This window comes from Macadamia integrifolia, chromosome 8 (genome assembly GCF_013358625.1).
Source record: "Macadamia integrifolia cultivar HAES 741 chromosome 8, SCU_Mint_v3, whole genome shotgun sequence".
In the NCBI taxonomy this organism is placed as follows: domain Eukaryota; kingdom Viridiplantae; phylum Streptophyta; class Magnoliopsida; order Proteales; family Proteaceae; genus Macadamia; species Macadamia integrifolia.
In genome coordinates, this window is record NC_056564.1 from 16,502,012 (window position 1) to 16,525,149 (window position 23,138).

The 23,138-nt window shown below is 40.5% G+C and overlaps 4 protein-coding genes and 1 pseudogene across 4 annotated transcripts; 2 read left to right on the forward strand and 3 right to left on the reverse strand.

Annotated features, from left to right (window-relative positions):
• Positions 1–1,532: 1,532 nt before the first annotated feature.
• Positions 1,533–1,983, forward strand: LOC122085604 (heavy metal-associated isoprenylated plant protein 27-like). The gene has a single exon (XM_042654084.1). The coding sequence runs from the start codon at positions 1,557–1,559 to the stop codon at positions 1,920–1,922; it is 366 nt and encodes a 121-aa protein (XP_042510018.1). The 5' UTR covers positions 1,533–1,556; the 3' UTR covers positions 1,923–1,983.
• Positions 1,984–2,904: 921 nt separating this feature from the next.
• LOC122087621 lies at positions 2,905–6,201 on the reverse strand. Its single transcript, XM_042656817.1, has 3 exons — positions 4,898–6,201; positions 3,358–3,900; positions 2,905–3,255 (listed from the first exon to the last, which is right to left on the reverse strand). The coding sequence occupies exons 1-3, from the start codon at positions 5,918–5,920 to the stop codon at positions 3,154–3,156; spliced, it is 1,668 nt and encodes a 555-aa protein (XP_042512751.1). The 5' UTR covers positions 5,921–6,201; the 3' UTR covers positions 2,905–3,153.
• Positions 6,202–8,031: 1,830 nt separating this feature from the next.
• Positions 8,032–10,356, forward strand: LOC122086686 (annotated as a pseudogene).
• A 285-nt stretch (positions 10,357–10,641) lies between these two features.
• LOC122086687 (glutathione S-transferase L3-like) lies at positions 10,642–14,273 on the reverse strand. The gene is made up of 10 exons (XM_042655674.1): positions 14,119–14,273; positions 13,924–13,995; positions 13,688–13,748; positions 13,077–13,163; positions 12,474–12,572; positions 12,266–12,368; positions 12,063–12,139; positions 11,274–11,381; positions 10,940–11,021; positions 10,642–10,832 (listed from the first exon to the last, which is right to left on the reverse strand). The coding sequence occupies exons 1-10, from the start codon at positions 14,127–14,129 to the stop codon at positions 10,825–10,827; spliced, it is 708 nt and encodes a 235-aa protein (XP_042511608.1). The 5' UTR covers positions 14,130–14,273; the 3' UTR covers positions 10,642–10,824.
• A 3,365-nt stretch (positions 14,274–17,638) lies between these two features.
• Positions 17,639–21,692, reverse strand: LOC122086689 (glutathione S-transferase L3-like). The gene is made up of 10 exons (XM_042655675.1): positions 21,477–21,692; positions 21,225–21,296; positions 21,060–21,120; positions 19,964–20,050; positions 19,396–19,494; positions 19,202–19,304; positions 19,002–19,078; positions 18,707–18,814; positions 17,996–18,077; positions 17,639–17,908 (listed from the first exon to the last, which is right to left on the reverse strand). Exons 1-10 carry the CDS (start codon positions 21,485–21,487, stop codon positions 17,901–17,903), a joined length of 708 nt encoding a protein of 235 aa, XP_042511609.1. The 5' UTR covers positions 21,488–21,692; the 3' UTR covers positions 17,639–17,900.
• Between the last annotated feature and the right edge of the window lie 1,446 nt (positions 21,693–23,138).

Sequence of the window (23,138 nt, forward strand, 5' to 3'; positions counted from 1 at the left end):
ATAAGGGCAGAGGTAATAATCACATCCAATTCTCTTCACCCAGATTGAAGAAGAACTTTGGCAGCTGGTTTAAAAATAAGTGGATAGGCCAAAGTCTATGACTAAAATATAGTTTGGAATCTTTTTAGTGGCAGTAACTTATGGGAGATAAGGGATGAAATAAAGATATCTTTTGTTTTGATTTTGATGAGATCTGGATTTCAAATTATGGCAGTTATTTATTAACACTTCTTAACGTGTTACATAATTTATAATTAGGGAAATTTACCATGTCACCTTCTGGAGAATGCCACAATGATAAGATCACCTCCTCTGTTTCACCAAATTATTCTGAGATCTCCTACCGTCAATCAATGTTAAGGAGTATATCACATATGTTGATGTTCAGCAAGTATATTTTATTTTAAGAGAAAATTGCATTGCCACCCCCTGAACTTCGGTCCTTATTCAACGCCATCCCCTGGATTTTTCGAAACATCAAAGCCACCCCCTAAAAATTCAAAAAATTTCAAATCGATCCCTGCCGTTAGCCGACCGTTATAAATGAATGAAAACCGGTTAGTTTTTTTATAATATACCCAAAATACCCCCACCTATTGTGAGAGGACAATATTGCCCTCTCTTTTATTTCCACCTTCTAAACCTATCTCCCATCTCTCATCTCTCATCTCACTCCTCTCACTCACTCGGCCGGACAAGAAGAAGAAGACGACGACGACGACAATACGCCACCCCCTGCAACTCGATTCTCTTCCCTCCGGCGTGCGATTCTTCTTCCTCCGGCGTCCGAACCTCTCTCCCAAGGTAGTAGAAGCCAAATTTTCAATTCCGCTAATCCTATACTATCAATAATGTGTGGTTGCCATGGCTAGCCTGTCATTTGATTCATTTCTGTGTCCATGCTTATGATTGGAGCCTAGAAGCAGAGCAGTGGAAACATGAGAGTTTAGTGCAACTAATCAACGTGACGAGTTCCAGAATCCGGATGCCATGTTTTCCGTTTTCAAGCTAATGGTTTTGTTACTCCTTGCGAGAATTGGGGCAGGCTTGCAAGGAGGAGAAGTTGGTTTCACCTATAATGGATTCCAAAGTTCAGGCTTGCAGCTGGACGGCATAGCCAACATCAATTCCAATGGCCTCCTCGTGCTGACCAATGCCACCAATCGACAGAAGGGGCATGTCTTCTATCGTACCCCGATCCACTTCCTCGAACCATTTTCATCATCTTCATCAGGTGGCGCCGCTGCTCTCTCCTTCTCTACAACTTTTGTCTTTGCCATCATCTCCCAGTACCCCGATTGTTCCGGTCATGAGATCGCATTTGTCATCACACCCACGGTTGGCCTCCCTGGTGTTTTTCCAGGCCCAAATCTTGGCCTGTTCAACCCCTACAATGTTGGCAATTCAGGGAATCATATATTCGCGGTCGAGCTCGACACCGCAAAGAACACTAATTTCATTGATATCCTGTTCATCTTATTTTTGATATTTAATCCTAAAAATGGTTAGTTTTGGTTCTTATTACTAACAAACAAACGGTGGAGATAAAGATAAAGATGGACTGTGAAGGATGTGAGAGGAAAGTGGAGAAGGCAGTGAGAGGGATGAGTGGAGTGACACAGGTGGATATAGATCCGAAGCACCACAAGCTGACGGTGGTTGGGTACGTGAATCCAAAGAAGGTTTTGAGACATGTACAAAACAGGACTGGGAAGAAGGCCGAGTTCTGGCCTTACATCCCTTACGAAGAAGTGGCTCACCCTTACGCTCCAGTTACTTATGATAAAAGGGCACCATCTGGGTATGTGAGGAACACCATGGACGACCCCAGGAGCTCCAAGCTAGCTCGGGCTAGTACCATGGAGGAGAAGTACTCCAACACCTTCAGCGATGAGAACCCTAACGCCTGTTCCGTCATGTAACGGTAGGGAGAGATCTGTTCAGTTCAGTTCTGTTTCGTTTCAGCAAGTCTGACTTGCGGCCGCTGCGCTTGTTTAATATGAAGTTGTAGCTGCTCTTCCTTCCTTTTTTTTTCTTTCTTTTTTTGTAGATAGATCGATCCAAGGAAAATGGGGGAAATGAGTTTTGTTGTAAAATCATTTTCAGAAGTAAGATTATGCAAACCATTATTGGATTATTTGCTGGTTCTGGTTCTGGTTCTGGTTCCTCTGTTACAGCCTCTACTGTAATGGCTTCTTAGCCAATGTTTCTCTAGCCATGGTAAAGAGGTTCGGACGCCGGAGGGGGGGAGAGCTTTGCATGCCGGAGGGGGGAGAATCGCATGCCGGAGGGAAGAGAATCGGATGCCAGAGGGAAAAGAATCGAGTTGCAGGGGGTGGCATACTGTCGTCGTCGTCTTCTTCTTCTTCTTGTCCGGCCAAGTGAGTGAGAGGAGTGAGATGAGAGATGGGAGATGGGTTTAGAATGTGGAAATAATAGAGAGAGGGCAATATTGTCCTCTCACAATAGGTGGGGGTATTTTGGGTATATTATAAAAAAACTAACCGGTTTTCATTCATTTATCACGGTCGGCTAACAGTAGGGACCGATTTGGAATTTTTTGAATTTTTAGGGGGTGGCTTTGACGTTTCGAAAAGTCCAGGGGGTGGCGTTGAATAAGGACCGAAGTTCAGGGGATGGCAATGCAATTTTCTCTTTCAGATATGACTCTTCCACTTGTAATGGATTTTTCTCTTCACCTAATTGCCTTGTCAAATTTTCGCCCTTCTCCATTGTGCTAGAGCACTCTGACATGAAACCTAACAAATGATGCATACCTTGCGGCAATTCAGAGTGTTAGTTCTGAACTGCCAATTGTGCAGTAGAGGAGTCCCACTCCCACCCCGATAAGGGTGGGGAGCCTATTTTCAGATTTCAAGAAAGAACAGAAGAGCAGTACAAATCGGATCAACAAACACAGCATTTGAAGACATAATATGAATGTTTTGATTCCTATCTAAAATTTCTTGCAGCCTTGCTAATAGGCAGAAAAAAATCAAAAAAAAATCTGGAAAGGGGAGGGGGAGATTGGTTTGGAATCCAGCATATGAGCTTATCACATTTCCTCTACAATACTGGATATCCAATTAGTTCTGAACTAAGATTCCCTTTTGATCACAAAGAAATGAAACAAAACCAACTTAATCCCCATTGTCATAATCCACTAGTCTCCCCATCTTGACAATTGCCCACAGATAGGTACATGGTTGATTTCTTACTTGATGACAAAACTCTACAACAATCCCTCCTTGGTGACTGCAAAAACAAAATTTTACTCCTGTTAGTAAGATCAAACACTGATATATACACAAATATATAAGATCCTTGACGGTGTTCTTCAATATCAAAACAACTTGCCTTCTGCCATCGCTGATTATCGGGTCTCTTTATGACAACAATGTTATCAATTGCCTCTGGTGAATCCATTTTCCACCTGCAATAAGGTTGTGGAGCTTTATGGCGAGAGTAGATCCCCAGTGTTTGCTTCTTAACCCGGTCGTATTTGATAGCATTCATGTAGAAAATAAAAGGCTTTTGGCATGGATGCTTAGTTACAGGCCTAGTGTTGAAGGCATAAGCAGTGTAATCAGCTCTTTTGTACCAATTGAGGAATGTCCTGGTAGGCATTTCAAGTTCTCTGGGTGAGATGACACCCCTTAAGATCTGAACAACATAGCCCCATGAGACAGAGATTGACCAGTCTCTCTTCTTGTCATAGCAGATGGATTGTTGCATTATACTGGCGGAATCAAGTCTGATGGAATTGAAGAGGTGCTGGATGGCTTTGGGTCTGCTCTTGCCTGGAAATATAGGATCCACCACATCAAGGTGGTGCAATGATACTAATGGAGTTATAGGATGGGCAGCTAATAGACCCAAGAGGTCTCCATACACATCATACTGCAAAGCCAAAACATGTCAAAAGAGGAATTAATTTCAGATCAAAATGTAGTATGTAGTATGTACAGGTAATGTCCCAACACTGTTTCAACTTTCAAGAATCGGAATTAGATCAGTGAATTCAGAGCAGCCGATCCATGCTGAATTTCTAAGGTTCGGGCTGATTCTTGACTGATTCTGGATGAATTGGAATTGTGATTTGCTGGACCTGATCTGAATCCAGATTCTGAGTTTAACAACCTCGATTTCAATAAGGGTTTCAAGAATAGCGGAGCTCGATCCATACTAGGTTCTAGGGTTCAAGGTTCAGGTCGATTCCAGCTGATTCCCAACAGATTCATGTTGAATCAGAATCCAGATCAGCGGAACGCGATGTAGATCCTGATTCCAAGTTTAATAACCTTGGGGTTTCAAGATTGATTTTCCACATTTGTTCTTATAAACTCATCAAGTCTAATTAAAGATTCAGAAGATGGATTTGGGGGGCAAATCTCTGTCCCTATAGATTCAGATACCCTAGAATCAGCCATCAGATCTAAAAACTCAACGATTCTAGGGTTTGGGGGTTGAATCGACGGTGAAATTGGGATAGGTCACAATCATTTCCATTCCAAATTGGGCGATTCAACCGATGCAATTTCAATTTTTGAAACTGAGAAACGAGTTAACTAGTTATCTGATTCAACTCACTGAGTCAAGAATCTACAAAATAGTCTACAAAAGAAAAAGAAATATAGTGACGCAAATTCATAAAGGTATCATGTCATATTTGTGACTCATATATAAGGTTTTTGAAAAAGCAGAATCGGCAGAAATTGGCCGACTCGGTGAAGGCATCAATAGAAATGCAACTCAGTGGACTGCACCCTTTGGTGAGTTTGTATTTCTTGCCATTAACAAGGTAATCTGCTCAAATATAGAATTTCTTAACTCCCTAATGAAAATCAACCTTAGATGGATGCATTAATCTGTTACTGGAAATGATGAATTGATTTACCTGATGGAAGCCGGTTTCTCTGGTGAGGGGCACACCCAGCTCGGCCATACAGGCTTGTATACGGTCGTCACTGCCATACAAGCCAGGATACCTTTGGATGCAGCGATCCTGCATCTTCTCCAGAGCCTTTGCCAAGGGATAGCTGATGGCAAAACCGCCCCCTCCGTAAGCCATGGCGTAGGAGAAGAAGATGTTCTGGATATGGCTTTCTGAGGAGCTACCCACGTAGTAGAACTGTCGGTGATCGTACTTGGAGAGCACCCTCACCACGTTATCCACCACGAACACCGTATCATCGTCACCCATCACCAACCACCTCACGTCTTTCATCTTAAGCCTCGCCATCTCCGAAACCACCCTCGATATCCTCAGCGCAGACCGGCTCCCCTGCCTGTTCGTATAGGGGAATTTGGAGGTGTTGCCGGAGATCCGGATCTCCGGCAACCCTTCGTTGCGGCCGGTCTTGACGGGCTTGTCCATCCACACCACACCTCTCGTCACCCTTGGCCTCCACCACTGTTTGATATATTCCTTCCTCTTTTCCCACAGATTGGACGACGCTGCAATGCCAAACACAATGTGTTTGAGCTCCGTATCGAATTGACGAGGGGATTGTTCTTCCTCTGCTAGATGAGAGGTAGAAGAGGAAGTGGAATTGGTATGGTGGAGGAATTGATTAGAAGAAGAGAGATGTTCGTCGGTGGAGAGGACGGAAGTCGCGGAGACGCAATTCAAGTCGCGGGGTTCATTGACGAGGAGGAGATTGGAAGAATAGAGAATGTAGAGCATGGAAACAATGAGGAGGAACCAGGTGATGAGGGTTCTGAAGGTGCCAAGGCCTAAACACCAGAATGTGCGTTGTTGGGTTGGATGCAATTGTTTCTGTTCCCAACTCGCTAAGCTCTTCCCATACTGATGTTCGTCGGCTTTGATGCCGCTGTGTGGGTGGTGGGGGCTGTGGCTGAGACTGCTTGTTCCGCCCATAGTGTTTGATTCTCTTCCCCAACGAGAAATGCTTGGCATCAACAACTAACAGGGATTCATAAAGAGAGATGGTCGATGAAAGACGAGATCAAGAGGATATTGCAATGGAGGATTATTCCTCGTCGTCATCAGATTAGATTTAGATTAGAATAGAGAGAGAGAGAGAGAGAGAGAGTTGATAGATAGAATCTTGTTTGCGAGGTTTCGGATCTATAGGGACAGGTGAGTCTTTGGGTTCATTGAGAACACTAGTCTGAGGTTATGGGTTTCGAGTTTGTTTTCCAACCATCGAAGTCCAAGCCGTGTCTCTCTCTCTATTTTGCTTCCTTGGCCTGGGAGCTCAACGAACAGGGAGGATTCATCGCTTTCACATTATCTAATTACCATTTTGGCCTTTCCCTCTATGTTTTATGTTTCGTAGTATTCCGGAATCCTGATCATTTTTGCATACCTAATTCCTTTTGCCGTTAAAGTTTGGACTTGAGAATCTGAACTTATCATGGTCTGACATGATCTCGAACCAGGCTTAGGCCAAGTTTTTTGACTCTTAGGGTAGGTCAGGGTTGAAACCTCAACCTTGGGTTAGGGTTGGGTCGGGTTTGGATTGAGGCCTCAGCCTGACCCAACCCGACCCAAAATTTAACCCTGAATTCTGATATTAGATTTTATGTTCCTATTAATATTTTATTTTTCTATAATATTTTAATGAATAAAATATGAATGACAAAAACAGATTAATCCAACCATTATAGAAGTCAAGGTCAACCCAACTTAACCCAGCCCAGCCCAACCCAACCCATACCCTATCGGAGCGGGGTTGGGCCTAAACATGAAACTGGTAGGATTGGGTTAAAATTTGAGGACCTAGGGTTGAGCTAGGATTTTAAGAAATCCGACCTATTTCACCCCTAATAAACTGAATATCTCTTGACCACCTCCTTCTCTCTCTTTTTCAGTAGTATTTTTATTTTAAAATCCACATAGCCAATCATAAAATAAAAATAAAAATAAAAATGAACTAATCGTTAAAAAAGAACCATTCAGCTAATCGTAGAAAAACCCAGCATTTTGTCATGTTTTTTATTCATCTATATTCATGATTAGTATTGATTTGTATCGGGATATAAAAAAATCGGAATCGGGCTGGTACCATCCCGACTAAATTGCCAAATCGTCACGGCGTCATGTCACCATATTGCTAAATTGTTCAATCTTCATATTGTCATATCATCAAATCGACATCAGATCGCTAAATTGATATGATACATATACCAAACTGGATAACGATTGCGAGAAGGTTCCTGAAATCAATACCGGTGTTGGCCTTGATCCATTCGATACCCAGCATTGACCCCTTTAGCCTTATATCGTCCTAGTTGACCGGTATCAAATTGGTCATCGGTCCAGATTTAAGATCGATCTCGATTGACGCTGATCTGATTCGAAAGATTTTATCGATCTTGATTCAATTTTGAAATGTCAATGTCCAAAACACCCTTCGATTCATTTTCATTGAACCTGAGAACAGCATGGTTGAACCTGAGAACATCATGGAGAGTTTTTTTTTTTCTTAGAATGCGTATTCAAGGGGATCTTGACCCCTTCAAATGAGCGAGATATTCTATAACCAACAGGGTTGGTAGCGGTGGTGAAAATACCGTCAACCCATTACCACTCCAGTTGGTTGATTGTGGGTTCAAGTCTTGACATACCTCACTATTGCCCGTTGGTCATGTCGCTTGCCGTCCAGGGGCTTGTCTTGGGGCTATGATTACTACAATTGAGCATTCCTTTTTTTATTCAAAAAAAAAAAAAAAAAGATTCTATACATCACTAGCCCACCGGTCCACCCCAATCCCCATGACCCAGTCCAGGGAATGTGGTGGTCCAATGCTGGTGGAACTGCAGCTCAGCCCAACCAGGGTTTCAGTACACAGTCGGGACTGGAATCTGTCAGAAGATATCAATACCGATATGAATTTTGTTACTAATTTACCCTCCCCTTCTATACAACTGATACAGTATCAGCCATACTGATCCGATCCCGATACCTAAAACCATGTGACGATATGTTGTCTAATCATTTTTTAGCAACCCTCAAACAGGTCCAGCCATACTCATCTTGAGGAGGCCTGAAAATTTTCACATCTTAAACCCTACCCCATTGCATCTGATGTGCAAAAAGAGTTCAGCCCTAGTCTGGCCCAAAGTTGAACCCTGTTTTGATTCAACTCTCCAAAGTAACAAGAACAATAACAACCAACAGTGCAAAAATCCCTTGCGGTCGAAGAAAATCAAATCAGGGAGGCGGAAGCTGAACCCTAGCCCCTCGCTCCTTGCCCCTTGCCCCATTCTTCTCCGCCTCTGTTCCCGGTGGCAGGCGACAGTTGCATTAATCTCATTGCGTTAAGGCCTCTGCTTGCCCATAGTTAAAACCCCTCCTGCTCCTTCCTCTTCTCCTTTTCTCTTACCATGTGTTTTTGAAAACCCAATCAAGGGCGATTACAGAGGCAGGAGGGAAACATCTCCGTTCGGCCAGCGATTCTACTCTGATCTTGCAATTCAGTTCAATCAGATTACAGGTTTTGTTCGTCGGAAAATAGGATTAGGGATTCGAAGATGACGACCATGGAGAGCTTGATCGGTCTCGTTAACAGAATCCATAGGGGTTGTACTATCCTTGGTGACTACGGTGGCAATAGCAACGTGTTTTCATCACTGTGGGAAACTCTACCTTACGTCGTCGTCGTTGGAGGACAGAGTTCTGGAAAATCTTCGGTCTTGGAAATTATTGTTGGGCGTGATTTTCTTCCTCGGGGGTCTGGGATCGTGACGAGGCGACCATTGGTCTTGCAACTACAAAATATTGATGGTGGGAGAAATTGAGGAAGAAACTAATTGATCATTGGAAGGACAAAGCAGATTTCTCCTATGCCTATCCATCTCAGTATCTATTCCCCAAATGTTAGCTTAAAACTGGTAGATTTACCTAGTTTGACAAAGGTTGCCCTGGTAGGACAGCCAGATAGTATTGTTCGAGACATTGAAAACATGGTTCGCTCTTATATTGAGAAGCCTAACAGCATCATCCTTGTAATCTCTCCAGCAAATCAAGATATAGCATTGTCTGATGCAATTGCATTGGATGTTCTTGAGGGAAGAGCTTATCAGTTGCAACATCCAGGGTTGGAGTTGTGAACCGTTCACAATCTGACATTAAGAATAATAATGTTGACATGATTGCTGCAAGGCATAAGGAGAATGAATATTTTGCTTCAAGCCCAGACAATGGACACTTGGCCAGTAAAATTGGTTCCGAATATCTTGCAAAACTTCTCTCAAAGCACTTGGAATCTGTAATAAGGGCATGCATACCTAGCAGTATATCTTTGATAAACAAGAACATTGATGAACTTGAGTCAGAGATGGATCATGGTAGGCCTATTGCGAGGGTTTATAAATTCTGTGGATTCTGCCAAGCATGTGATCGTACATACAAGGAGCATCTGGAACGAGGGCGACCTGGTGGTGATCGGGTATGTGAAGTTCTTGACAACCAGCTCCCTGCTGACATAAAAAAGCTTCCATTTGATCAATATCTATCCCTGAAGAATGTTAAGATGGTGGTTTTAGAGGAGGATGGTTACCAACCTCATTTGATTAGTCCTGAAAAAGCTTACCGACGCCTCATTAAGGGAGCTCTTCAATACTATAAAGGCCCTGCTAAAACATCAGTTGTTGGCTTGTTGCTGTCCACAACATCCTGAAGGAACTTGTGAGGGAGTCATTAACTGAAATTCAGGAGTTGAAGCACTTCCCAACTCTTCAAGTTAAATTAGAAGCTACTGCAAATGAATTCCTGGAGAGGTCCCGCGATGAGAGTATGAAGACAACCCTACGATTGGTGGATATGGAGGCAGCATACCTTATTGTCGATTTCTTCCAGAAGCTTCCACATGACGTGGGGGAAAGATGGAACTCGGTTGCTTCAACCGTGGATCGATATTCAGAGGGTTACATCAGGAGGATAGGATCAAATGTTTCTGCATACATTGATATGGTGTCTGAGGGACTGAAGATCTCCATCCCAATAGCAGTGGTTTATTGTCACGTTCAGGAGGCAACAAAGCAGTCTTTATCGGATCAATTCTATGAACAAATGAAAGAGGGCAAGCCAATTTTGCAATGCTTGGATGAGGACCCAACTTTGAAGGAGAAGAGACGGCAATGTGCCAAGAGTCTTGAATTGCATAAGGCAGCTAAGGATGAGATTGATTCCATGTCATAGGATCGATGTGATGTAGAACTGAAGACCTATCGTAAGAGGGCCAAGAAAGCTGTAGCCTAGCATCTGCGTGGCCTAGTATATATTCTAAGGCTTTGTCCACTTTTATTTCATGTGTCTGTTTCTTTTATGTTTCTAGCTGTTTGCTTCAGTTCTGGTTGATCCCGTATTTAAGTTAGATATTTATTTATTTTCTTTTATTGTTTTTAAGCTGAGTACACATCCATTTTAAGGGTACTTGGTCAATTGGACTTTAAAAAGGAATGTCTACTTGAAATAGGAATCGACTTGGGCCTTTTTAGTTAAGATTCAAACACTGTCTAATGGTTTTTGTAAATAGAGGCAAGGGCGCTCCCCATAGCCCACGATTTAACTTAAATAAAATAAAATAAAATAAAAAATAAAAAAAAAACATAACTATTGCCCATAGCCCACGATTTAACTTAAAAAAAAAAAACAAAAAAAAACATAACTATTGTTTAAATAATATAGTTTATATTTCTCTCCTACATAGGCAGAGGTTACAATTTATTTATGTAATGTACTCTCATGTATACACTCAGATTATCACACTTTATTCCATATACTGAAAACATAACCCAAATAGTGGAAAAGATCCTGGAGAAGAGACTAAGGGAGAGACATTATACCACATATCTCACTGACCTGCACAAAGATATGGAAGAAAATGAAAAGGTTACCAACCATCCATTGAGAAAACTCAAGAAAAAAATCCAATCAATTTAGAGGTGCATCAAACAACAGCTGCCTACCAAGAAGCTTTCTTTTCAGGGGTGTAAGCAGCACTTGTGGATCAAGTTTCGTTTGTTTGTAGGCCTCAATCTTGTTCACCTCCTTCAAAACATGGTTTGACATAAATAAGAGTCTACAATTATCTTCCAACAACGACAGTAACAGAGAAAATATAACTTTTTTTCGCCTTCATTTATAGGCAAATATGTTTCTTGGTTTTCGGGACAGGTGCCAACTTTTTTTCTATATATCACAGTAAATTGCTGGCAAAACAATAAATGCAGTAGCTCATGGATTAAAGGGTTCTTTATGAATAAAATATAGATAATATTTAGTATAAGGCTCCTAAAGTACCTCAATCCATGCTGCTAGCTTCGGCCTGCCAGTGGTGATGTCACATTTCTTCAACTCCAGCAGTAATGGTTCAAATCTTTCGATAAATGGAGCATAGGCTATGTCCACCTAAAATTTATGTATTTCACCCATATATCAGTGATATGAAAACTCTAACAAAAGAGAGATCAAAAAATCCAAAATGCTAATTGTAAGATCAAACACGAATAATAAAGAGACAATAGATCCGTACGACAGAGATTTAACGAGGTTCACACACCAGGGTGGTGTGCTAAGTCCTCGGGCGAAGAAGAAGATGATTCACTATGCAGAAGAGAAATTACAGCCTAGCAGCGGCGAGGAAAAACTCGCCCTGAAACCCTAGCTGCGTGAAAACCCTGGAATACAATGACTTTCTCAACAAGCAACAGTACATTAAATATACTCCAAATCGCGGGTCGACCCATCGGGTCGCAGTCGATCCGGTCGAACCATACGCCCCCGCACCCCCATACGAGATCAGTGATGGGCTCCGGGCTTGGGCCTATCGGCCAACCCCTCTGCTTCCATCACAGATCTCAGAAAATTTCCCATTCGGGTCGCCACCAAAATATGTCGGATCGGGTCAATTTCAAAACGGATCAAAAATTCGAGACAAACTTAACACTAATTGTATGACCCTAGACCACACAAGCAAATGCAATTGGCCTACTTCCAGACATTCTAGACAAACATGCTAACAATATAATAAATATGGAGAAAAAGAACAGCATCTGGACAATGAGATTCTTAAGGAAGAAGCAGAGTTACCTCACCGAACTGGCCAAGGAAGAAAGGCCCATCATCAAATTTGGAAAGAGCTTTTTCCAGGTAATCAAAAACAGCACCTGGTTCATGATGATGCAAGTCAGCCCATAATTTTATCTGAGATTAACATTGTGAATCCCCACACCACATACATTTTTCTATAATTTAGATAAAATCCCTAAAAGGTTCAAGTTGTTGAATCTCACCAACATCGGCGTTAGGGTCTCCTTTAATTGAACTAAACACAGTTCCAACGAAGGTGTCTGAGTAGGAGAGCAATTCTTCTGCGAACTTTTTCTTTTCAGGATCCTACAATTTCAGAGTATTTTAAAGTCAAAACTTTGTAACTAAATAAGAAGAAGAAAGAAAAGAAAAGGAAAGAAAGAAGATCCAGCAAAACTATTCATATCTTACATCAGGGAGAATTGCAGGCCCTTCGAAGTGACTATCAATGTATTTGACCACATCAAGACTCTCTCCTCTGATTTCATTATTGTGCTCCAGTGAAGGAACCTACGGAACAAGAAATCTAATAAGTTGACATGAAAGGGGTAGATGAATTCTGAAATGGGTCTTATTCTGTTCTTGCTAGAGAATGAGAGTGAAATTAGGCACTAAATTCAAAACAAATGCTACAAGATATGTCAAATATATTCAATTTGGGATGATGAAGTTTCCCAATGTGGAGTGTCAACAATTCGGCGGTTAGAAATAATTGGAGCACAAACACACAAAGAAAAGGAGGGGAACAAAAACGAATAGCTTCAGATAATTCCTCCTTTGCAAAGTACTCTCACGGGTCATTTGAATTGAACAAGAGAGGTCCAGCTTTTGTTTTCTGATTCATTTCCATGCAGGTCTTAATTTGCTTACTGTTTTGCTCATCATGCAAGAGCATTATCCTAACTTTTCAAGAGGATATTTAAGGAAAGAAACTACTCCATCAAGCCATCTCCTCTCATGACCTGCCCAAAATGATCAACAAAATCATGATGATACATGGACAAGGATTATCACCTTGTTTGGGGGATAGACTTTCTCCCTGTACCAGGTAGGCCTATTATCCAGATCAAGAGGAACCAACTTCATTTTGTCCTGCAAACCCTGCTCTCCAGAAGATTAAAAGAAAAAGAAAAACCCTTAGTTAGAAATCCGTTATAACACCTAAAATACACTAGAAAACATTAAATTTTTATGTTCTACGCAAAAACAATGATCCTACATCGGATACGAGTAGCCTGATATGAAGGCATAGGATATGGGCATCCTATCTTTAATGGCTTGTTTTTAAGGATGAGTTCTACCCAAGCCTCAACAAAGTGAAATCAAAATCGAGACATGGCAACTCCAGTGTGCCTCCGAGAATGGAGATAATCCTCCGTGAAGATCTTAGTTTCCACGTGTTCTCTGGTGTGGAGAAGGAGATTGTTAGGGTTCCATGTGGAAACACTGGGCCTACATCGGATTTGAGTAGCCCAATGTAAAGGCATAGCATGTCCCCTCCCCCTCCTTAATGCCTAACTTTTAGGGATGAGTTCTACAAAGTTGCAGCATAAATTGAAGTACAGAAACAAGAGGAATAAATATTTAGAAACAAGATATAAACACAAAGAAGACAGAACGTCAACCTTGTAATTCCGAGCAATCCAAGCACGCTGTGCAAATGGGCATATATAAGCTGTGTACAACCTTCAAAACAACACATGAAAAAGAGAATACCAAACAAAAAAAAATCAGATAAAAAAACTGTTAAACAAGTGAATGGTTCTAACACATAGGGAGACATAAGAACAGCTTCTCATCAAATTAAAGCAAACAAATTGACAGATAACACCATACTATAATGAAACAAACAGAATCTCACCTTGTTGTTCCATCAAAAAGAGTGGGGGGCTCTGCAGTAGATTCCAGAGTAGGGGGCAGAACTTCCTGCACACTTCAGGTCGAAAAGGGGGAAAATAATTAGGGGAAAAAAAACCCAGGAGGAAAATTCACGAAATTCAGATACCCACACAAGCAAAATGAAAGAAAAAACAGAATTGAGATATGGAAATCTTACGCTGTAGCCATTGATGTTAATTCAGAGCTATAGGTTTTCTCCCTGGTTTTAGAGATCTGAGAGTAAAATGTGAAGCCTGGCGACAGGAATTGAGAGAGAGAGAAGATATCCGCAAACGCGAGGCCTCGAAGTAAGGGTGTCAATTCGTGGCCCAACCCGACTGAATCGATCAGGATCGACCGTTTATAGACCAGTCCGGTCTGGACGATTTATTAAACTTGTCGGGCTTGAGCCCGGCCCATTTATAAATGGTCGATCTTGGTTTTGCTACTTGGACCATCGGACGTTCAACCGAGATCGGCCTATTGTGCACCGACTTGACCTGATCATTTAATGATTGTAGAATACCTATTTTATCCCTCAAATTAAATAATAAAAACTAAAAAGTAAAGACATGTTCATATTTTAAATAATGGTTATATTTGGTATCATTTATTGATTTATTGTTATTTTTTTGTTTTGCTACTTGGACCATCGGACGTTCAACCGAGATCGGCCTATTGTGCACCGACTTGACCTGATTATTTAATGATTGTAGAATACCTATTTTATCCCTCAAATTAAATAATAAAAACTAAAAAGTAAAGACATGTTCATATTTTAAATAATGGTTATATTTGGTATCATTTATTGATTTATTGTTATTTTTTTGGGCTTGCATGAGTGGGCCGGAATATAAGAGCACATTTTAAAGAGGGTCCGTTTAAAAACCGGTTAAGCCCGTTTAACATTAAACATGTCTGTAGCCCGGTTAAGGCCTGACTAAAGCCCGATTAAGGTAGCCCGATTATAGCTTAAGGCCAATCGATCGATTGAATATAAAGTGTACCATGCCCTCAATAACTAAGCCCGATTAGTTAAATGGGCAAACACGGTGTAGTCTTTGAAGTCTTCAAGCCCGATTAAGTCCGATCAAAATCAGACCGGCCCGACCGGTTGACACCCCTACCTCGAAGTGTGAGACGATCGGAGAGGCACACCGCCTTCCTTCTTCATTTGTTGACTCGGACAACTAAACCAGACTGCGTGACGACAGCAGTGACGAACAGTAGAGAGTTCTGGATGAGACGGGACCGATCCGGTTTGGGTTTTCTATTCACACTTAAATCTAGACCAGAGCCAGGGTTTAGGCAGATAGGCCAATTTGCATTTTTTCTAGGGTTTAAGCTAATGGGTAAAAAATAGTATTAAACTTAGGGGAGTGGGTTCCCTCCAATGCCAGACAACTATTTCTGACGATTATAGGATTTCTATTACAAAATCTTCTAAAGGACGGAAAGGTTTTTTGAAGAGATACAGGTCATGGTTTTAAAATCGAACCAGATCGGTCGAAATCGCTCGGATTTAATATTCATTATAATGAACCTGGCCAAGATGAAGAATGCATGCATGACGGCAACCTTAAGATTCTTTTTCAACTCTTAATTTTTCTTTTTTTCTGGTAAGGCAACTGTTAATTTAACACATTCAAGGCAATGAACCTGGCCAAGGGAAGGTTACATGCATTGACTCTTGATTTAACATTTAATGACATGATTGCCTAGAGAAATGAACCTGGCTGAGATGAAGGTTACATGCATGATCTTCCTTCGTTTGTTTTTGGGTGCGGGGGGGGGGGGGGGGGGGGGGGAACTGGGTCCACTGGTGTAAGTTAGATTGAAACCCTAAATTTAATACTAGTAAAAGAGCCAGGCTGGGGCTGACAATGTCAGGGTTTTAAAAATCAGGTTGGATCGGCCGGTCGATCTGGATCCGGATCCTGAGTCTTCTCAAATCGGTTCAAACTGATCTTATGTGGAAAAACTCTTCAAGATGTTCAAAATTTGCCGATTCCATCTATTTGGACCAATCTAGGCCGATTTAGATTTCGATCCAATTTCAGTTTTAATTCAGATCGAAATCAGTTAGGACCAATTTTGGACGATGAACCCAATTCTGGTTTTCTAAACCTTACTTAGCCTGCATTTGGTAGTTATTTCATTCTATAGGAACAAAAAATTGGAATTAAGTGTTTGATGTCAATTGGTGTTTTCGGTTTTTTTGGGGGAAAAAAAAAGTTAAAAACGCAAAATGATGGAACAACAAAATCTTGTTTCGTTTATTTTGGTTCCATACCAAATACAAACAACTAGGGTAATTGTTCGAAACTTCACCAAACACCATTTCTTTGTTTTAAAACAACATTTTAACGCAAAAGTTAAAAATCCATTTTTGATACGAAACGTCATTTTTTGTTTTAAAAGGCATTTTGGACAAGCCGATTCAAAAGCACCCCAAAAAACCCCTTAAGATATATTTTTATACATATATACCCATGAAAACTCTTACAAGTTTCCAATGCGGGACTAAACTTTAGCTCACATGCTTTAATAGTACCATAGAGTTTTGAACAAAAGGAAGAGTCTTGTTGTTTTGAAACTTAAAACTCCAACAAACGCAGCCTTAATGTTCTAGCATGGGAAGACTAGTTTTGGTTTCAAGGCCCCCCATGAAATGTTCATGACCTCTCTGCTGCCTAGTGATTCAACCGATAGGGGGTTCTCCTTGCCTCTCACTCTCCCCTGCCTGGGGACATAGCCGTTGGTACCATCCCTTCTCTTTCTCTCCTTCCACCATGAGATGGCTTCTATGCCACTATTGATTAAACAGATAGGTCCTTCATTGGCTTTTGAATGTGTTTGTGTCTACCCACATTGCCTTTGCTATCAAGCGGGAAACAACTTTCCTATATTAAAAAAACGAAGCACAAAAAATTTCCAATACAATTGCAAATTGCTGCGTGGCAACTTAGACAGGGTTGAAACTATATGGACAGATTGACCGCCAAGGTCTCCTGTTCACATATCAAATTTCAAACCAATACATCTAGGACTACAAAGAGAGTACAAAGACCTCAAGTGTTATGCATTGATGTACACACGGGAATATGGCTCTAGATATAACCCAAATTACACTTCATGCATGGCAAACTAAAAAGAATTATCATTTTCTCATGGTATTTTAACGGTTCAGTCTGGTTTTGGTTGTTTTTTTGGCTTTTTACTAGTTTCTAAAAGCCCAAATCCTATATCACCCGATGAAGATTTGGTTTTGATCCAATTTCATTGGGTCAGTTCCGATTGGTCCAACCGGTGCAAGTTGGATTTTGACACCCCCTAGATGCAAGCCCTCAATACTTCATCAATGAAAGGTGCTGCTGCATTTGTTATTAGAACACCATCTGGTGTTTTCCTTACAGCAGGATGTCCTGGTCTCTATTGATTGTTCTCAGACAGTTCCAGCCCTATCTTGAGGAGGTTGGTTCAACCAGTAACTTCATAAAACCTGATACTTTCACATATCAAACCCTACATGTTCCTATTATCATATAGGATTCAGATAAGATCTTAATACCCCTACATTCGATCTGATATGCGAAAGCTACGAATCCATCGATGCCCACAGATCAAGTCATAACCCGGTTCAGCACTCGTCTGGCCCAAACTATTTTGATTAGGCATACAATTATCTACAAAGTAACAGCAATAACCATCACCAACATGGCAACATACATTATTGTTAAGGTAATATACTATAGACAGCATTTTCGGCAAAGATATAATGGTTCTTCATATAATACATTCTGTAATTCTCCCCTCCCTAGGCTGAGGTTACATTTCATTTATGAACTCTACTCTCATGCATACACTCAGATCACCCACTTTATTCCCATATACTGAAAACATAACCCAAATGGTGGAGAAGATCCTGAGAGACTGAGGGAGACATCATACCACATATGCTCACTGACCTGCACATGATACGGAAGAAAATAAAAAGGTTACCAACCATGATCCATCCATTGAAACAACTAAGAAAATATCCAGTCAATACCTACCAAGAAACTTTCTTTTCAGGCGTGCAACCAGCTCCTGTGGATCAAGTTTGGTTTGTTTATAAGCCTCGATCTTGTTCACCTCCTGCAGAACATGGTTGACATATATGAGAGTCTAGTCTTATCTTCCAACAAAAAGAACAGAGAGAAAATATAACTTTTATTTGCCTCAACTTACAGGCCAATATGTTTCTTGATTTTCTGGACAGGCAGTAACTTTTTTTCACGTGAAAGGGTGATTTAGCAGTTTGCACCATCGGACAATGGAGAGAATGGACTAGATTAGCCATGTGTAAAATTTCACACACAAATTTAATCATTTAACCTCTCTTCTAATGGCTTATCCTCCCGTGAATGTCCATGCATTCCCTCTGTACTCTTATGAACCATTTTGTCGTCAAGAATTTTATGCTGCTCCTTTTTACCACTTGACAAACTCTGTTTGAACTAAAACTTAATATGAGAGCAGTGGACCTTGACCTGTCTACATAATTTCACCATGTGGCAAAAGAAGGTGCTCATCCAGAAAACCATCTGGATAAGCTTGTCCAGGAAAAAGCAACTTTAACTCATAATCATTTCTGTGCAGCATATTTGATTGGACAGATATATCACAGTATATTACTGGTAAAACAAAAATGCAGTAGCTCATGGATTAAAGGGTTCTTCATGAACAAAATATAGACAATATTTAGTAGAAGGCTCTTAACATACCTCAATCCATGCTGCTAGCTTTGGCCTGCCAGTGGTGATGGTATAATTCTTCAACTCCAGTAGTAATGGTTCAAATCTTTCGATAAATGGAGCATAGGCTATATCCACCTGAAATTCATGTATTTCACCACACATCAGTGGTAAGAACACTATAACAAAAGAAATGATCATAAAATCTGAAATTCTAATTGTATCCCTTGTATTGTTAAAAACTTCAAAGGCTCATAAGAAAACTCACTGAACAAAAGAAAGATAAATCTGACCAATGAGGTACTTAAGGAAGAAGCAGAGTTACCTCACTGAACTGGCCAAGGAAGAAAGGCCCATCATCGAATTTGGAAAGAGCTGTTTCAAGGTAATCAAAAACAGCACCTGGTTCATGTTGATGCAAGTCAGCTCATAATTATATCTGAGAAAACATTGTGAAATCCCACACCACATACTTGTTACTAATTTAGATAAAATCCCTAAAAGGTTCAAGGTGTTGAATCTCACCAACATCAGCCTCTGGGTTTGCTTTAATTGAGCCATACACAGTTCCAACAACGGTGTCTGAGTAGGATAGCAATTCTTCTGCAAACTTTTTCTTTGCAGGATCCTACAGTTTCAGAGTTCCCAAAGTCAAAACTTTGTGACTAAATAAGAAACTCTTTTTTAATAAAGATGCTGCAAAACCATTCATATCTTACATCAGGGAGAAGGGCAGGACCTTCAAAGTGGCTATCAATATATTTAAGCAAATCAAGACTCTCCCCTCTGATTTCATTATTGTGCTCCAGTGAAGGAACCTACGAAACAAGAAAATCTAATGAGTTTACATGAAAGGGGAAGATGAATTATGAAATAGGTCTAATTTCTCTTGCTAGAGGAATGAGACTGAAATTTGGCAATAACATTCAAACAAATGCAACAAAGACTTTTAAAATGTATTCAATTTGGGAGAATGAAGTTTCCCACTGCAGGCACAAACACACATAAAGAAAGGGGGAGGGGGAGAGAGGAGTTTCAGATAAATCCTCCTCCTTTGCAAAGTACTCTCACAGGTCATTTTTATTAAACAAGGCAGTTCTGGCTTTGTTTATTCTGATTCATTTTGTCCTCTTTCCATGCAGGCCTTAACTTGCTTATTGTTTTGTTCATCATGCAAGAGCATTATCCTAACTTTTCAAGTAGATATTTCAGGAAAGAAACTCTCCTCTCATAACCTTCCCAAAACGATTAACAGAATCATGATGATTACATGGACAAAAAAATCACCTTGTTTGGGGGATAGACTTTCTCCTTGTACCAGGCAGGCCTATTATCCAGATCAAGAGGAACCAACTTTATTTTGTCCTGCAAACCCTGCTCACCAAAAAACGAAAGAAGAAGAAGAAGAAGAAGAAGAAGAGAGTTAGAAATCTATTGTACCATGTAAATATACTAAAAAAATTACATTGCTGGGATTCCATGCAAAAGAGCGATACTACATCAGATGTGCGTATAGCTCAATGTGAAGGCACATAAGAACTTCGACACCCTCTCTTTAAAGGCTAGAATTTAAGAACAAATACTACCCGAGTCCCAACAAATAATATTAGAAGAGCCAAGGCGTGACAACAACAATGTACCTCCAACAATCCTACATCAGATGTGAGTACCTAGATATGCAGACTAAGATCCCAAGAATCGGAATTGAAATTGGATTGGCCAATCCTGATGGGAATCAGTCTTGTCCTACCTGGATGATTCCTATCGATTCTGCTCTGTTTCTGGCCTATTCTGGCTGATGTCAACAGATTCGCGTCGGAATTGGCATTGACTGATTGGAATCTTGATTCTGCTTTTCAAAAACCTGCTTGGCATCCAGCGTCTCAAAACACAAAATTGGGGATCAAATTAGTCCCAGCCGATTGGAATCAGTCCCCAAGAACCCTAGAATTGGCCGTCAGATCTAATACTCAGCGAATCTATTGGTAAGAATCAGGACTGGTCACAGCCAATTCCAATTTAAATTGGTCTCCGATTTCCAATTTTTGAAACCATTGTGAATACATATAAGAACTTGGACTTTTGGGCATGAAAACCGAGTTAAATTATAAGGAATCAAACCCATCCCCAACTCAAAAAAAGGAGGTGAAGATGAGAGGATGAAGCAATGAAGTTTCTTTCATTTCCCTTTTAAAGATTGGAAGTCTATGCATCAAGAGCATTAATAACTCATAATATCTCCCAATTTAGGTGTTTGAAAGGCTAACATGGGTGGAAGTCATTAGGGCACCATCTCCTTAATGGCTAGTGAAGGATAAGTTTTAGCAAAGAGGAATAAATGTTTGGAAACAAAATATAGACATGAAGAAGACAGAACATGAACCTTATAATTCCGAGCAATCCAAACACGCTGTGCATATGGGCATACATAAGCTGTGTACAACCTTCAAAACAGCACACGAAGAAGAGATTGCCAAGCAATCAAAATTCAGAGAAATACTAACAAACAAGTGAAAGGTTCCAAAATGACGGTCAAAGCTATACTGACCTTGTTGTTCCATCGAAAAGAGTGGGGGGCTCTGCAGTAGATTCCAGATTAGAGGGCAGAACTTCCTGGGCACTTCAGGTCCGAAAAGGGGGAAAAAATCACCATTAACCCACCAATCAAGAAAAGAAAGAAGAAGAAATACTGGAGTGGCATAAATTCAGATAAACCCAGAAGCAGCAAAATGGGTAACACTAATGACAACCCACATAGCCAAAATCAAGGAAAAACAGAATTGAAATTTGGAGTTCTTACGCTGGAGCCATTGATGTCAATGTGGAACTCTGCTTTTCTTTGGTTTTAGAGAACAGAGAGTAAACAGTAAAGCCTGGAATCGGGAACACAAAAAGCAGGGACCTATTCCGGAATCTCCTTATCGATCTTCGTTTCCCAACTCAAATCAAAACCCAACCGTGATACTTTGGTTTGGGAAGCGTGACGACAGCAGTAACGACTGACGAGCAACTACAACAGGACGAGGACCGGATTTCCCGGTTTGGTTTTTTGCTCTATATATATATATATATATACCGATACACTAAAACGATCCAATTTTATTATTTAGAATAAGGAAGAAAAAACGCTATCTGATAGCGTGTATGTATGCTACGAGAGAGTGGATGCAGAAATATTATATTACCCCGCACTGAAGATGCTTGCATACGCCTTTTCATTGACAGTGGATGCTGATGTATATAGACACTATCGGATAGCATTCTTAGAAATATTGTGAATCTACTAGATATCAAACAGTGAACCGTCAATTTTGCTGAATATTGTGAACCAAACTCAAACCACCGTGACATAATGGTTGGTCCGACCAGTCTGCAATTTGTTGCAGGAATCACGCCACTTACCCAGTTATGTGGCATACAAGCATGAGCCACATGACTACGTCAAAGGGCCTGTTTGCTAATGTTTCAAGAAACGCGCTTTCTACCGTTTTGTGTCTAGAAACGACAGAAACGGAACAAAAAGTGTTTGATAAAACTGTTTTGTTTCACTTGTTTTGCCGTTTTTGGAAACGACTCGTGGCCATTCTTTTTGCTGGTTGCTATCTACTTCCAGAAACATGACTATCAAACACATTCAATTCTGTTTCTGTCTCTAAAAACTGAAATTTATGTTTCTGTTGTTTCTTGATTATCAAACGGGCCCAAAGATGATGATGTCTAGGGCAATGAACCTGGTCGAGATGAAGGCTACATGCATGATTTTCTACTTGCAGCAAAACACTTTCTAGGGTCTTAAATTCTAGTGCTACATTGGGTTCATATTTATTACATAGAAACCCAAAATTTGGGCCAGCCCAACCACCCAGGTTGGGTAAGAATCAATATTGAATCAAAGAATTTTTACTATACATTTACATCATTATTTGGGCCAAGAGTCCAAGCCCAAAATATGGCCCAAATTTTACTTTAGCCTCGGCTTGCCTAGTGTGTGCGTTACGTTAGGCATTGCATTAAGTATTATGGCTTAATCCAATTTTGATGAGTTGGGTTTAGTCCCACGATCATGGGCTTTTCCTGGGCCGCAAATTGGGCCTAGGCCTACAGACAACCTCAACCTGATCCCAAAAAAAAAATACATACGAATCATTGGGAGACCAACTATGTCTTCATTTGTAATACGAATATGATCCCTTGGAATAGAAGAATTACCCTCAAAGTATAACTGATTAAAGATTAAGCCAAATTTGTCAACCAAACAACTGTTCAATTACTTTCTTGGTAAGAGAAAAACATATGGGCACCAAGTGAATCACAAAGTAAGATAATTCTTAAAACCAATACCAGTAACTCCACAAATTGCAGTTTCTTTGGGTCACAATTTTCACAATGAGCGTAGAATCTGAATTGATATTGTCATCTTCTTTCCTAAGTATTATTAATCTTTCTCTCTCTATCACTCTCT

Excerpts from the sequence above, each read along its gene's own strand:
- LOC122085604 (XM_042654084.1), top strand. The coding sequence starts at position 1,557 with ATGGACTGTGAAGGATGTGAGAGGAAAGTGGAGAAGGCAGTGAGAGGG.
- LOC122087621 (XM_042656817.1), bottom strand. The coding sequence starts at position 5,920 with ATGCCAAGCATTTCTCGTTGGGGAAGAGAATCAAACACTATGGGCGGA. Across the intron at positions 3,901-4,897 it reads GAGAAACCGGCTTCCATCAG|TATGATGTGTATGGAGACCT; the intron begins GTAAATCAATTC and ends TTGGCTTTGCAG. Across the intron at positions 3,256-3,357 it reads ATAATCAGCGATGGCAGAAG|TCACCAAGGAGGGATTGTTG; the intron begins GCAAGTTGTTTT and ends TTGTTTTTGCAG.
- LOC122086687 (XM_042655674.1), bottom strand. Across the intron at positions 12,140-12,265 it reads AGACCCTAACGCCGATGTTG|GTGCTGTTTTTGATTACCTG; the intron begins GTGAGATTCAAC and ends ATCATGAACCAG. Across the intron at positions 11,022-11,273 it reads AGCTAGCAGCATGGATTGAG|GAGGTGAACAAGATTGAGGC; the intron begins GTACTTTAGGAG and ends CATGTTTTGAAG.
- LOC122086689 (XM_042655675.1), bottom strand. Across the intron at positions 19,305-19,395 it reads GTCCTGCCCTTCTCCCTGAT|GATCCTGCAAAGAAAAAGTT; the intron begins GTAAGATATGAA and ends CTGAAACTGTAG. Across the intron at positions 18,078-18,706 it reads AGCTAGCAGCATGGATTGAG|GAGGTGAACAAGATCGAGGC; the intron begins GTATGTTAAGAG and ends CATGTTCTGCAG.